At 37.4% G+C, this 16196-nt stretch overlaps 1 protein-coding gene across 3 annotated transcripts in view; it reads left to right on the top strand.

The window, feature by feature from the left end:
* Positions 1 to 16196, top strand: part of TTC26 (tetratricopeptide repeat domain 26) — a 45490-nt gene that overhangs the window by 27378 nt on the left and 1916 nt on the right. For 2 of the 3 annotated variants that reach the window (XM_032305564.1, XM_032305566.1), the window contains 9 exons: positions 204 to 306; positions 1531 to 1586; positions 2751 to 2804; positions 4021 to 4084; positions 5571 to 5659; positions 6511 to 6594; positions 8064 to 8133; positions 8948 to 9054; positions 15245 to 15378. In XM_032305564.1, the coding sequence (XP_032161455.1) occupies positions 204 to 306; positions 1531 to 1586; positions 2751 to 2804; positions 4021 to 4084; positions 5571 to 5659; positions 6511 to 6594; positions 8064 to 8133; positions 8948 to 9054; positions 15245 to 15378 (761 nt within the window). The remainder of the gene's footprint in view (positions 1 to 203; positions 307 to 1530; positions 1587 to 2750; positions 2805 to 4020; positions 4085 to 5570; positions 5660 to 6510; positions 6595 to 8063; positions 8134 to 8947; positions 9055 to 15244; positions 15379 to 16196) is intronic. The other variant, XM_032305565.1, reaches the window with a different exon arrangement.

Here is a 16196-nt window from a genome sequence, read left to right as displayed (position 1 = left end):
TTACACTTACTATAATTAAGATAATAGCCTGCTTTCAATGGGGTCAAGGTGGTGTGTATACTGAGAGCTTCAAAAATATATTGAAAATATAACTGAGTACCCAGTTATAAATGGCAACTCCTTAATTAAACTTAAATATAAATATATTCCAATATATTATATTCATACTTACTGCCACAATAACTGACTTTCTCTGTCTTTAGGTTGTTTTCCGAGGAGGTGAAGGGGCTTTGCAGGTTTTGCCTCCTCTGGTTGATGTCATTCCTGAAGCTCGGTTAAACTTAGTGATTTACTACCTTCGTCAAGGTACGAAAAATTTATCTTGGTCTTGCTTATAATGAGATATTTTAGAGCATTTAACCTCTAACTGAACTACTTGCTTAACTTTTAAAATCCATAATACTTCCAAAAGTATATTTGCAACAGGTTCGTAGGAGAGAACAAATTTATTGGTGCTTATTTGTTATGTCTTTTCTCTTTATCCTCTCTCTCCTCTTCTTTTGCTTCCAACCTTCTCCCTCATTGTTTTTCTTTCTTCCTCTTCTTTTTCTGTCCTTTGTTCTCTACCCATTCTATTTCAGTTTTTCTACTGTTTTTCCTTCCCCTTCCTTGTGGTTCTTTTTCTTTGTATAATGCACATCCACATTTTCTTGAGTTTTTGTTTTTGTTTTTTAATGGTGTTTGCTCTAATTGTCTGCCTTTCTGTTTCTTTGTACTTCTGGCTTCTTATGAGAAATACTCTGATTCAAAGAGAGTGGGATATTTACTCCCCCCAAGTAAGGTTAAAATTGTTAGACATGCGCCTAAACAGTCTTGGCTCTAACAGTGTTGAGTACAGGATAGGAGCTAACATGCATTGGTGGTGGCACTGTGTTGTGGGCCCTGGACTAACAGTGTGGGCCTTTTTAGGTGCCCTCATTGAGGAAAATGTAAGTGTATATTAAAATAACATGAACTTGCAAAGAGTTCTATTTGATATGTAAGCACAAAGAAATAGGCATTTGGACCAGAGTTAAATATCTTATATATTTCAGAAATTAATTATTATAAAAAATTTTTCAAACTAAGCAAAATAATATGAACACACAAAATAAATCATTCCAGATTCAGCAGTCTTCACAATATTGCCATTCTTTCATCCATCCTGCCTGTCCCTTTTTACTGCTGAAATGTCTTAGAGCAAATCCCAAACTTCACGTCATTTCACTTTCGCATTCTTCATATATATTGTCTTTTTTAAAAATCAGTAGTTTCACTTCTATAACTACAACACCATTGCTTTATAATACTCAGACCGTATTCTTAGCTTGAACATTTTTTTAGGTACTTCATGACTTACAGTTTTCCTAAGATACTTGGTTATCTTTAGGATAATTATTCCACATTGACCTTGATGGAAAGTTAGAGGACAGATAAAACAAATCATACCTCCCATGAATGTTTGAATGCTGAAGGATCTTTTCAGGACTGTTTCAGAAGGGTTTGCTGTGGAATACAGACTAGTATAGCTACTTATTTCTTGCATTTCAGATGATGTACAAGAAGCTTATAACTTAATTAAGGATCTGGAACCTACTACTCCTCAGGTAATTGAAAGTGTGTTACCATGTTGCTTACCAACTTCTGTTGAAAGTACAATTTCAGAAGGATATCAGGAAGGCATGTTAGAGAAGATTCTGACTTGTAGAATCTCAAGAAAGACCGTATATATTGATTTAGGAATGTCCTGTGAGACTTTCAATATGAGAATGAACATTCTGCACTTTTTCATGTTTTTAAACTCCCTTATATGTGGTCATTTCCTCTGAAGGGTTGAGGTTTGAAAAAACTGAAATCTAAAATGCTGATGGAACCAACAAGATATCAAAGCTTATCTCACTGGTATAATTGCAGCTTCTCTTTCTCCCCTACTAGATTGTTAGTCTTTGCAGTCAGGGCCTGTGTCTGTATTTCCAACACTGTGTACACTAAGCATGTAACAGACATTGCACTTACTGAATGAAAGACTGAAAATTTTCCAGACCCCATGAAATCTAAACAGATATATTTCTCAAGTGTATTAAAAGTTTCAGCATCTTTTGTACTGCTCTTTTTATGAAACCTCTTAAATAAAAATAGTACCTACATAAAAAATTTATAAAGCTGCTAAGGAAGGTGTCTGTTAAAGAATAGAGCCAAGTCTGAAAGCAACAAAGGTGAGACTCCAGGGCTCCAAAAGAGATAATATCTTACAAATGGAGATCAGAGGATACTTTTTTTCTTTAGGAAAAGGATTATTAGCAAATAAAAGTTATTATATGATTAGAAATGGAAAATGATACATATGATGTGGTTATAAAGAATGGCAGTGGCTGGGACGCCTGGGTGGCTCAGTTGGTTAAGAATGGCAGTGGCTAATAAAGTGATAAAAATTATTACATAAATGTTTTATTGTTAATTTTTTCCATTGAGTTGAAATAAAACTTAACTTACCGAGGTTTCCATTGAGTTTAAAAAAAAAAAAAAAAGACTTTACAAATTTATCAGTGTGGTGAATTTACAAATATGGTGAATTCTGTTATATGGACACTTTCCTGAAAACCAAATGAAATTCTCCTCATTCTTTCATTCAAGCCAGGGATGGATCAGAGAAAAGTGATTCTGGGTAACTTTTGATAATATACGTAAAGCAGCAAGTTGAAATTTATTTGAAAAAGATTTCATAGCTACATATTCTTTGGGAATTAATTAGTGGTGTTCTATGTTGGCAGGAGTATATCCTCAAAGGAGTGGTCAATGCGGCCCTTGGCCAGGAAATGGGTTCGGTGAGTATGAAATCACTGGTAATCTATAGTTGCAGTTATAATGTATGGAAAATATCAAGATGAATGTTAAAGTTTAATCAGCAGTGAGTTTACAAATAGGCTTATCTACAGTTCCTTTCCTTTCTTCATATTCCCCAACCCAGGTTCCATTATAAAAAGAATTCTGTTAAAGACAAAAAAAAAAAAAAAGAGAGAGAGAGAGAGAAAGCTTTAACCCTAAGAATTGCTGCTTCATCTTTTAAAAGCCCAAATTTTAAGCAGCATTTATATCTAATAATAATTGAAAGTCGTTGCATAGCTTCATTCTTATTTTTAGTGAGTTTGGTTAACCTTGCAGATCCCTGAGCTATAATTTTGGCATCTGTAAAATGGAGATAATTGTTTCTTTGGCAAATACTTTATAAATATTTTAAAACGCTCTTTAAAATTAAGTTCTTATCCATCTGACTATGGCACATTAAGTCCTTTTGGGAACAAAGTAGATATAAATAAATATTTTTATGTTTTGCTCACTCTGCAGTGCCTCATATAATGGATAGGCACTAAATAGTTATTGAATAAGTGAATGAGTGTATTGAATTAATAGTCCTTGTTACAACCATGGCTCCTACCACAAGATCTGATGTATGATCAGATATACATACATACAAAGAACAGTAAGTAGGGGCCCCTGGGTGGCTCAGTAGGTTAAGCCGCTGCCTTCGGCTCAGGTCATGATCTCAGGGTCCTGGGATCGAGTCCCGCATCGGGCTCTCTGCTCAGCAGGGAGCCTGCTTCCTCCTATCTCTCTCTCTGCCTGCCTCTCTGCCTGCTTGTGATTTCTCTATGTCAAATAAATAAATAAAATCTTTAAAAAAAATAAAAATAAAAATAAAAAAAGAACAGTAAGTAAAAAAAAAAAAAAAGCAATAAGTATCTGTTGAATGTGTAAATGAATGACTAAATGACTGAGTCCTTTAATGAAGTTACTTTTTGGGATAGAGTTTGGGGAATCACATATTTTTTTTCTTCTTTTTTTTATCTGACCCAGGGTAGGTTTTAATTTAGTTTCAGGTTATGATTCTCTAGTGCTTATGCTAATAAGAGTTTATTTGGGAGAGGATGTAAGACAAGGATGTATCTTAAATCCTGGCACATATTTTAAAACTATAATGTGTGATACAAATAAAACATTTTCAGCTTCTGTCAGCTATCTCAGCTCTGCTTTGTTTTTCAGAGGGACCATATGAAAATTGCCCAGCAGTTCTTCCAGCTGGTGGGAGGGTCAGCGAGTGAGTGTGGTATGTCTGAAATCAATACTCATTCACATGATTCATAATTGGAGTTGGTCATATATTGACTGGTGAAGTCTGAGTCTCTGTTCAGGGTTACATGTGTCAGCCTTGAAAGCAAAGTATCAAAGTATCAAGTAGGAAATTCTGTGAGAGAGACAGAGGAGAGAAAATTGGGTTAGCTCTTCTCAACATCTCAGCTCAAGTGGGATGAGAGATTGTATAAATAGAAGAGAATAAATGTAATCTTTACTTCATGTGGGTTTTTAAAATTTGATTCTGTTTTTTATTTGAAATTTTAACTTTTATTGATTTTTCAAGAGCTCTTTATATATTCAACTTTCATCATGTCATGAATATTTTTTCGTGGGTCATTTGCCTTTTAATTTTGCCTATGCTATCTTTTCAGATGTAAAATATTTAAATCTTATTGAAGCTTATCTTTTTAAAATGATATTTTACATTGGTATCTAGCTTAGAAAGTGCTTTCATGCCCCCACAGTTATATAATATTCACTTATATTTTCCATCAGTAGTTTGTTGCTTTATTTTATTATTAAAGTATTGATTTAATCGGTCAAGATTGAGTGTAAGATTTCAGAAAAGGCTATAAAAAGGGCTGATAGTTAGCCAGTATGAACTGGTATGACTGTTTGTACCAGTTGTCTAGGGCCAGCATCCATTCTGATGAACAGTATTTGTGGTGAACTAGTTGTGAAACATTTTTATCACCCCTGGATATTCATTTTCTTTCAGATGTTTCACCAAAACCATTTATTTAATAATACTTCCTTTCTTCATTTGACTCATTCATACAACAAAAATTTATTGAAGTGTTGGGAATATAGTAAACAAAATAAGTCTTCCATCCTTGTAGACATACAGTCCAGTTGGACAGACAATAAATACAATAAAGAAAGTGGGTATATAGTATATCTGACTGTGATAAGTGCTACGGGGGAAAAATTGAACAGAGCAAGAATGAATAGGAGTGCCAGTGCCAAGGGTGAGGGCCTATACTCATTCTCTACTATCTGAAATAGGAATCTAATAACAGACAGAAAGTTGGACCAGATGGTTCCATGACAAATGATTTCTCCATTTGAGACTGGAAGTGCTAGGTTGTCTTAGATGAGTGGTGATGGAGACGAAGACATGATAGTTGAATGTGCATGTGTCAGAGTGGGTGGGAGACTCAAAGCCTTGGAAGAACATCTGAGGAATACTGTAGCCTGCATGGTGTGTGTTCATTCTGGAGTCTGTGAGTTAGCCCCGAGAGAGATTATTGGTTACTCTCAAGTACAGTAACCTCCATTATATTGAGGTTTTGTCCCCTGAATAGAATCTATAATTTCAGAATCTGGAAAGATGTCTTGTAGTACATTCCTATCTCTAAATTATAGAGTAACCAAAATTTCAGCCAAAGAGAACTTTCAGTTTCATGAATATACCTGAGTAAGTTTAATAATAAGTTTCTTTTCCCATTTCATTTCAGATACAATACCTGGGAGGCAGTGCATGGCTTCCTGTTTCTTTCTGCTGAAGCAATTTGATGATGTCTTGATTTACCTCAACTCATTTAAGGTCAGTATAGAATTTTTTAGATGAGTTTGTCTATAAAATACTATATATAATGTGTCAGAAGTAAGATATTTTTAGAGGGGGGGCGCGCCTGGGTGGCTCAGTGGGCTAAGCCACTGCCTTCAGCTCAGGTCATGATCTCAGGGTCCTGGGATCGAGTCCCGCGTCGGGCTCTCTGCTCAGCGGGGAGCCTGCTTCTCTCTCTCTCTCTCTCTCTCTCTCTCTCTCTGCCTGCCTCTCCATCTACTGTCAAATAAATAAATAAAATCTTTAAAAAAAAAAAAAAAAGATATTTTTAGAGGGATGCCAGGGTGATTCAGCTGGTTAAGAGTCTGCTTTCGGCTCAGGTCATTATTAGTCCTGGGATCAAGTCCCACATTTAGGATCCTTGCTTAGCAGGGAGCTTGCTTCTCCCTCTGCCTGCCGCTCCCCCTGCTTTGTGCTCTCTCTCTCTCCCTCTGATAAATAAAAATCTTAAAAATAAATAAATAAATAGGGACGCCTGGGTGGCTCAGTGGGTTAAAGCCTCTGCCTTCGGCTCAGGTCATGGTCTCAGGGTCCTGGGATCGAGCCCCGCATCAGGCTCTCTGCTCAGCGGGGAGCCTGCTTCCCTTCCTCTCTCTCTGCCTGCCTCTCTGCCTACTTGTGATCTCTGTCAAATAAATAAATAAAATCTTTAAAATAAATAAATAAATAAATAAAATCTTAAACTTTTAGAGATGGCCCTTTTACTTCAGTGGCATCAATGGTGTTAGCTAATTCCTTAAAATTATTTTTGAGTTTGTCTAGTATAACTGATATGTTATATTGGTATGTTAATATTCAATGTGACCTATTCTTGGGATGTTTTTCAGAGTTACTTCTACAACGATGACATCTTTAACTTTAATTATGCCCAAGCCAAAGCTGCCACAGGCAACACAAGTGAGGGTGAAGAGGTGGGTACATGCTTTTGATGCATTCAAATGTTTCTATTTAAAAACTTGATTATCCTTTAACTCTTTGAGGAATTCCCATACTGTTTTCCAGAGTGAAACAAAATAGATGAACATAGAGGAAAGAAGAAAAAAGAGAGGCAAACCATAAAACAGTCTTAACAATAAAGAACAAACTGGGGATTGCTGGAGGGGAGGGGTGAGGGATGGGCTAAATGGGTGATGGGAATTACGGAGTGCACTTGTGCTGAGCACTGAGTGTTGTAAAGTGTTGAAGCACTAAATTCTACAACTGAAAGTAATATTATACCATATATTAGCTAACTGGAATTTAAATAAAAACTTGAAAAAATATAAAAACATTTTTATCTTTTTCTCACTGAAATAAAATGTTCAGGGGCAAAGGATTATGAAAAGTTCCTTTGTCCTTAGGTTACATTAAGAAATACAGTGTGGGGACGCCTGGGTGGCTCAGTTGGTTAAGCGACTGCCTTCGGCTCAGGTCATGATCCCGGAGTCCTGGGATCGAGTCCCACATCGGGCTCTCAGCTCCATGGGGAGTCTGCTTCTCCCTCTGACCTTCTCCCCTCTCATGCTCTCTCTCTCTCTCAAATAAATAAATAAATAATCTTTTTAAAAAAAAAAAAAAAAGAAATACAGTGTGAGGGACATATAGATTTTTTAACCATATTACTATTTTCCTTTTTCTGCTATATTTTATAAAAGCATAACATACATTGAGAAAAGTATCCAAATCAAAGTATACAGTTTGATGAATTTTTAAAGTGAACATACCCAAATAATCCATCCTTAGATCATGAAACAGTATTACCTTAACCCTGTAAAAACCCTGTCATCTTATTGTTTGAGTCCGTCCCTTTCTCCCAAGGCTAATCACTATGACTTCTAACTCCATGAATTGATTTTCCTGAATCATTCAAAGCAATTCCGTTGAATTATTCAATTAGATCTTGTTATTATTTAGCAAGTTGTTCCTTTTATTATTCAAATTCTAATTTTTACCTTCCATTATGTCTTCTTTGTGAGTTATTTTAAAATGTGTGTCATAATTTTCAAATGTGTCCCAGACTATTTCATTTTGATTTATAAGTTAATCATATTGTGGTCATCCAGTGTGCTCTGTATTACACCAGTCCTTCAAAATTTGTTGAGACTTGCTTTACTGCCCAGTAACATGATTATGTGTCCTTGAACAAAGTAGGTGTTATGTGGTTGTTAATTATTCTGTTCATATCTTCTTTATCCTTACCAAATTTCTTCAGCCAGCTTGTGAGATCAGTAACTGAGAGTAGTGTGTCAACATCACCACAGTTTTGTCCTTTTCTTAGCAGCGTGAGGAGAATTTGACCATCTGGAAGGCGACACTAAGTATTAACCTAAGGCAAGCCGATAAGGTATTTTTACGACAAAAATATCTTCATATTTATTTCTTTTCTTTCTTCTTCTTGCAGGTTTTCCTTTTAATCCAAAGTGAGAAGATGAAAAATGATTACATTTACCTCAGTTGGTTGGCTCGGTGCTGTGAGTCTTCTTTTAAATGTTACAGAGGAATCCTCTTTTTCTTCTCTGTTGCATAATCTTCTGGATGGAAATTACAGTGAAGATTTCTAATTTTGTTTTGTAGAATGAGTAAACACTAAAATTGAGCATTGTTAATGCTGCTCTGTGAGGATGGTCCTGTTCATGTATTATGTACATTTACCTTGTGATTAGTTCTACCATACGATGTTGAGCTAGCATGAACAGTCCTGAAAGATGCCAAGTTTTTCTATCAGCCCTGTTAAAGTTTCCAGAATGTCAGTTTACAGGGTTCTTTGTTAAGTGATACTGTTGCTAATTTTACCTTTTCGTTATGAAGCAGGCCTGAGAAGTGATAAAATGTCAAAAACATAATATTTTGTATATTATGTAACCTACGATCTCTTTCCCTCTCCCTTCATTATCTTTTCTTGCTTCTTTTTTTCCCCTTGCATTTCAAATGTTCACAGAGTGTTTAAAATCAGGAGCAAGCAGCAATTGGTGTTCTAAGGCTGAAACTATATAAGTAGGATTGAATGAATGATACATGACTTTTAAGCAGATGAGCAAAGGGACCAACTGGAAATCAACCCAGTCTAGAAAGATATAATTATGTGAATCCTAACTTAAGTATTGTACATATGGTAGAGTTCTGGTGGAGAATCAGCTTAATGCTAACATTGCAAACTTTCTACGTGAGTGATGTTTACCATTTCTTTGTCTGTTTGGAAACTAAAACCAAAGCCAAAGAATAGCAAGATGCAGAATTAGATTTCCTATACATTTAAGAGGCAAAAATCTTTCCGTCCTTTTGTAGATATCATGAACAAGAAACCAAGACTAGCCTGGGAACTTTATCTTAAGATGGAAACCTCTGGCGAGTCGTTTAGTCTCTTACAGCTCATTGCTAATGACTGCTACAAGGTGAGTCTGAGTGAGAGCTAAAGGGAAAACTGAAGATCAGTCTCACATGCTACACTAATTAATTATTAGGGAGAAGTGTCCTAGAGATTAAATGGCCATTGGTAAGAGGATTCACATAGAACTACCAGGAATGTCATCCCTGGGCTCCTAGCTGGCTCAGTTGGAAGAATATGGGACTCTTGATCTCAGGGTTGTGAGTTCAAGCCCCACGTTGGGTGTAGAGATTACTTAAAAATAAAATCTTTGGGAGTGGTTGAGTGGTTCAGTAGTTCAGTGGGTTAAAACCTCTGTCTTCGGCTCAGGTCATGATCCTGGGGTCCTGGGATCGAGCCCCGCATCAGGGTCCTGCTTCCCCCCCACCCAGCCCCACCACCTGCCTGCCTCTCTGCCTACTTGTGATCTCTGTCTGTCAAATAAATAAATACAATCTTTAAAATAAAGTATTAAAAAATAATAAAATAAAATCTTTAGGGGCACCTGGGTGGTTCAGTTGGTTTGGTAGCTGACTCATGATCTCAGCTCAGGTCATGATCTCATGGTCATGAGCTCAGGCCCGTGTTGGGCTCCATGTTGGGAGCTTAAATAAATAAATAAAATTTAAATTAAAAAAAAAAGGAATGTCATCCCTTTTATGAACAAAATGAGCTCAGAGATAGCATTTCAGGGTTTTACATGTATATCAAGTATGTATACATAAAAATGAAATATGAAACAATATATATGAAACAATGATTTAGAGAGGTGGTTTTAGATTTCTAAAGGTCGTGTGTGAGTCTTTAGATACCATCCAAGTAGAGATATTCATCTGGTAGTTGGAAACTTGGTTCTGAAGCTAAAGAAAGATGTCTTCTGACATCTAGAGACTTAGATTTGGAGAACTCATCAGCATTTCAATAGTAATTAAAGCCCTGGAAAAAAGATTACCCAGGTAGGGAAGGAAAGTGAGAAGAGAATAGAGTTGCAAACCAAACCTTGGGGAATACTTAAGTGCAAATTATAGACAGGAGAGACAAAGGAACTAGAAAAAGAGAATAAAAAAGCAATCAGATTTAGTAAAGGACTGGGACTCTATGTGTGTATGCGGGAGTGGGTCTGTGTATGTGTGTGTGGCGGTGGGGGTGGAGTTGGAAAGGAAGGGAGAAGGAGGGAGGACTTTTGGGTCCTAGCCTATAGATAAAAAGCTTTTTGACAAATTAGCCTCAAACTCTGGAGCTCAGGTGTTCATGTGAAAGGTCAGGGTTAGAAATGTAGTTTTAGAAGTTAATAGGGGCACCTGGATTGCTCAGTCAGTTAAGCATCCAATTCCTGATTTTGGCACAGGTCATGATCCCAGGGTCGTGGAATTGGCTCCGCATGCTGGGCATGGATCCTGCTTAGGGTTCTCTCCTCTCCTCTCCGCCCTCCTCTCTGCCCCTCCCCTTTCCCCACCCATGTGTATGCGCTCTCTCTTAAAAAAAAAAAAAAAAAGAAAGAGAGAGAGAGAGAGAGAGGAAAAAAAGTTAGCAGTAGTTAATGGTGGAGGTGGTGATAGTACTAGGAGTAATAGGAGTAGCAGAAGCAGCAGAGGATGGGAGAGAATTGAGGTTAACCAGTAAATGGGATGAGGAACCACATGGACACCAGTACTTAAAGGATAGGTAGAGTGACAGAGACAGAGGGTGAAAATGGACATAAAAGAAAGAAAAGAACCAGGAGGGGGAGAAAAGTACTCTTCATTCCTGTTTTTCTTGTTCCTGTTATATCAAAAGCCAAGGAAAGAGGATGTCAAATATGCAACCTGATGGAGCTGTATGAGATTTGAGAAAACAATAGTGGGTAGAGAAGAGAATGAGATTAGAAAGCCGATTCAGTGAGTATAGACCACAGTAAGGGAGAAATGTGTTGCTAACTTAAAAGGGAAAACAAGGTTATGGATTTGGGGTTAGGGAGTATTTTTGCAGGTGGAGGGAGAGTTTTTTTCTTTTAGAATATAAGTTCAGAGTGTATCTTTATGCAGAGGAGCTGTTGAACAGTGAGTTTAAAGATCCAATAGAGTAGGAACATTTCTGATGGAGGAAGACCCTAAAAGAGATGAGAGGAAGATGAGGTAAAAATCAAAGGAAGATAACGACCTTGAAAAACAATTTAGCATAACCTACTGTCTCGGTGGTCCCATGGCCACCCACTGCTTTGGTGAGTCACTGGAAGGGTTCACATGACTCAGAGTTAACACTTGTGGCTAAGACTTATTATAATACAGAAAAAGCAGGAAAGAGACATGTATAGGAGAAGACTGGAGAGGTCAAGCCTAGACTTTTTTGCCCTTCCTCTCTGCTAATTGCACAGTCACATCTTTCTCCAGCTGCAAACTACAGAGACATGTGCAAGATATCTAGGAAAAACAGAAAAAGCAAATAGGAAAAAAAAAATGGCAGAATTAAGTCCTAACATGGCAATAATTGCATTAAATGTAAATGGTCTAAATATACCAATTAAAAGACAGACATTGACAGAGTGGATAAAAAACCATAACTAATCTATGTACTTTTTACAGAAAGTCACTTCAAATACAATGACATAGGTAGGTTGAAAGTAAAAAGATGAAAAAGATAATATACTGTGAAATAGGTGGTTTTGTTAACAAACAAACATATGCTTAACATACGATCCAGCAATCACTTTCCTGGGCATTTATCCCAAAGAAATGAAACCCTGTGTCTGCACAAATACCTATTCCCAATGTCAACAGCAGCTCTATTTGTAATAACCAAAAACTGGAAGTAATCCAAGTGTCCTACAGTAGTGAATGGTTAAACAAACTGGTTTGGCATGGACTACTATTCATTAATAAACAGGAATGGTGATGATAAGCCTGACTCCATTTCTCGATGTTTGACTGTTGACAGCTTTTAAGCCTCACCCTTTCCTCTTCCCCTAGTCCCTTCTCTGATGACATCAAGTGGTTCAAACCACATGAGCCCCTGTTCCTGCTTGGGAACCTCATCCCAGACCCACCCCCAACCATAATAAAAACCCAACCAGTCTTCTTGCTTGCTCTCTCAGGCCATTTTGAACCTGCTTGAGAGGCCTGGCCTACTTTCCCCCGTGGGCCTCAATTATATAAGTAATAAATCTTTCCATGCTCTCTGGGTGTGGCAATATCGCTCTTGACATACAAACCAAACTTTGGGTGGAGGTCCCACCTGCTTTTTCAGAGTTATATAATAGGAGCAAACTATTGGTACACACAGTAACTCGAATTTATTTTTTAAAGATTTTATTTATTTATTTGAGAAAGAGAGAGCACCAGTCAGGGAGCAGCAGAGGGATATGGAGAAGCAGACTCCCCACTGAGCAGGGAGCCCAATGCGGGGCTTGATCCCAGGACCCTGGGACCATGACCTGACCCGAAGGCATACACTTAACCAACTGAGCCACCAAGGAAACCCCAACTATCGTTTTTTTTTTTTTTTTTTTAAGACTTTGTCAGAGGGAGAGAGAGCGCACAAGCAGGGGAAGCAGTGGGTGGAGGGAGAAGCAGGCTCCCTGCTGAGCCTTATGTTGGACTCTATCCCAGGACCCTGGGATCATGAGCTTAGCTGAAAGCAGACACTTAACTGACTGAGCCACCCAGGCATTCCATAACTCAGATTTTTTTTAACTGAAGTATAGTTAAACACAATAGCACGTTAGTTTCAGGTGTACAACATAGTGATTCAACAACGCTATGCTCACAAGTGTAGCTACTATCTGTCATCATACATATTATAAACCATTGACTATATTTCCTATGCTGTGCCAAAATAACTTGGAATAACAAGGACATTATGCTGAGTGAAAAAGCCAATCTCAAAGGGTCCTGTACTGCTTGATTTCATATATATACGTATATATGACATTTGTGAAATTATAGAATTGTAGAGATGTAGAACAAATTGGTGATTGCCGGGAGTTAGGGCTGGTGAGCAGGGAGGGGAGCACACATGACTGACTATTTACAGGTAGCACAGCCTTGTGGTGATGGAATAGTTCTGTATCTTGATAGCAATGCTAGTTACGTGAGTCTGCACATTTGATAAAATAACAGAACTATACGCACGCACTGTAGCAATCTCAACTTCCTGGTTCGATCCTGTGATATTGCACTAATGTAAGCTGTAACTGGGGGAATTGGGTGAAAGGAACATGGGACTTCTTTGTACTATCTTCATAATTTCCTGTAAATCTAGAATTGTTTCAAAATAAAATGTTCTAAGAAATGAACCAACCAGGGTGCCTGGGTGGCTCAGTGGGTTGGGCCGCTGCCTTCGGCTCAGGTCATGATCTCCGGGTCCTGAGATCGAGTCCCGCATCGGGCTCTCTGCTCAGCAGAGGGCCTGCTTCCTCCTCTCTCTCTCTGCCTGCCTCTCTGTCTACTTGTGATCTCCCTCTGTCAAATAAATAAAAATAAAATCTTTAAAAAAAAAAAAAAAAACACCAGAGTTATATCCAGCAATATAGATGCATATATATGTTAAGATGTTACATCTTAACATATGTAAGACAAAAAAGAATATTTATGGTATTCTTAGAGATAAAATTTTGAGAGGCAAAATTTAATTATATTGTCTAAAGGTATATACATAAAATTGTAAAAAAAAAAAAAACAAAGATTTTGACAGTCAAAAACTGATGACTATAAACGTTGGAATAGTAGTTTCTTCTGGAAGGAAGGAGAGGGTTGTGGTCTGGAAGGGAAACACAGAGCTTCTGTTTTGCTGTCAAAGTCTTGTTTCTTGACCTAGGTGATGGTTACATTTGCATTCAGGTTATAGGCACTGAACTGTACATTTGTGTTTCATATACCGTTCACATTGTTATTTTACCAAAAGTAATTTGAATAGATCATAGGAAGAAACCTTGAAAAGTAATAAGAACACTTCTTCCTGTGAAATGGGCAGAAATGAGGGAAGGATCAGTGAGAATACAAATATAACTTGAATTGGAGGGAGGAAAGTTGTGTTTTCCCTGAAAGACAGAAAAACGCTAAGAGTGCAATAGAGATTTTCAGGAAATTGGCAAAGGTTTAGAACAACAGTTTACAGGAATGGAGAGGTGAGTCAGCCACCCTGAACAAGAGGGATGGCCCAGTAGTTTGAAGCCTTCAGCGAAATGGCAACACTACATTTATAATGGATGGTCAACAAAACTCATCTAGGGGCGCCTGGGTGGCTCAGTCAATAAAGCATCTGCCTTTGACTCAGGTCGTGATCCCAGAGTGATCCCAGAAACCCTGCATCAGGCTCCCTGCTCAGCAGGGAATCTGCTTCTCCCTCTCCCTCTGCCTGTCACTCCCCTTGCTTGTGCTCTCTCAATCTCTGTCAAATAAATAAATGAAATCTTTTTAAAAAAAGAAAGAAGGAGGGACGCCTGGGTGGCTCAGTTGGTTAAGCAGCTGCCTTCGGCTCAGGTCATGATCCCAGCGTCCTGGGATCGAGTCCCACATCGGGCTCCTTGCTCAGCAGGGAGCCTGCTTCTCCCTCTGCCTCTGCCTGCCATTCTGTCTGCCTGTGCTCGCTCTCTCCCCCTCTCTCTCTCTCTGATAAATAAATAAAATCTTTAAAAAAAAAAAAAAAAGAAGGAAAGAAAACTCATCTAAAGAGAATTTAGTGGTATTAGACATGCACTATGAGGTCAAGGAAATGTGTCATGTATTTGGGAAAGAGGTCTGTCAAAATGAATCAAACATTTAGAAGATTTGGTGTTTAGTAGTATCCATCTAGGCATTTTGAGAATTTAGGAACAAGGTCAGGGAAAATAATGTTCTCTTGGGTTGAACATGATCAGATTAGCATAAAATGAATGATAGTAGTCATCTACAGAATGTATGAAGGAAACTGGAACGATACCCTGCTCAAATCACAATTATCACTTTATCAAGATTATACTATAATTAGAAGAAATGATACATGTGTTGATTATAGCATAATTTGACTGTATGTAGAAAAAAATGGATAAAGGTAAGTTGATGTAAATTGAACCATGTCTCAAATTGTGAGTTTCCTTTTTGTTTTAATAAGAAATTGAAGTTCTGTCTAGTTTGCTAACTGATAATGTTATCACTAACCATATACTTTTTTATACTGTTCTTTTTAACAGTATCTTTACATTTAGTTTCATTCTGTGCAATCTTTTGAATATAAGTATTATCACAATATTTTCTTTTAATCAGATGGGCCAGTTCTACTATTCAGCCAAAGCTTTTGATGTCCTAGAGAGGCTGGATCCCAACCCTGAATACTGGGAAGGCAAGAGGGGTGCCTGTGTGGGTATTTTCCAGATGATCTTAGCTGGGAGAGAACCCAAGTAAGTAATCAGACAAGAGACACTACCTCTGTTCTTTTGCAGGTTTGTGAAGGAAAAGAATTGCTTTCTTGGATGCCATCCTCTAAAAACCCAAAGCTATAATGATGTTTATGATGAATAGAAGATTAAGATGTTTCATATTTCTATATGACCTTTTTGCTCCAGAAATTTTTCATGTTGTAAAATCGGGTCATTCTTAATCATATGTACTAGGGACATTGAACATACTGTGGCTTTCAAATATAAAAGCAATATCTATATTTGGATCCAAATGAATTGTCATTTTCATAGAAGTCTTTTTCAATCTCTTCTATTCTTTCCTTTACCTATTGGCTTTTTCATGTCTTTTAATTTAGGCTTCAAAGAATTAGGAATGGAGTGGGTATGGTTGATAATTCTTTTTTCTTTCACCTTCCCATATTCCAGGAAGTACCAAGACAGTAGATTATATAAAATTAAATAGCATACAGCTCCATTTGTAACAAAAATGAAAATACTTAAAACTAAATTTGGTTTTCTTTTTTTTTTTTAAGATTTCATTTATTTATTTGACAGAGATCACAAGTAGGCAGAGATGCAGGCAGAGAGAGATGGGGGAGAAGCAGGCTTCCCGCATCGGGCTCTCTGCTCAGAGGGGAGCCTGCTTCCCTTTCTATCTCTGCCTGCTGCTCTGCCTACTTGTGATCTCTCACTCTCTCTAAAATAAATAAATAAATAAATAAATAAATAAATAAATAAATAAATAAATAAAATCTTTAAAAAAAAAAAAAGAAAGAAAGAATTCCTGTTTTACTATGCCACTATAAAAATGGAAGCCT

This window comes from Mustela erminea, chromosome 11, assembly GCF_009829155.1.
Source record: "Mustela erminea isolate mMusErm1 chromosome 11, mMusErm1.Pri, whole genome shotgun sequence".
Classification (NCBI taxonomy): Eukaryota; Metazoa; Chordata; class Mammalia; order Carnivora; family Mustelidae; genus Mustela; species Mustela erminea.
The sequence above is the reverse complement of the archived record's forward strand: the minus strand, read 5'-3'. Positions and strand labels throughout refer to the sequence as shown.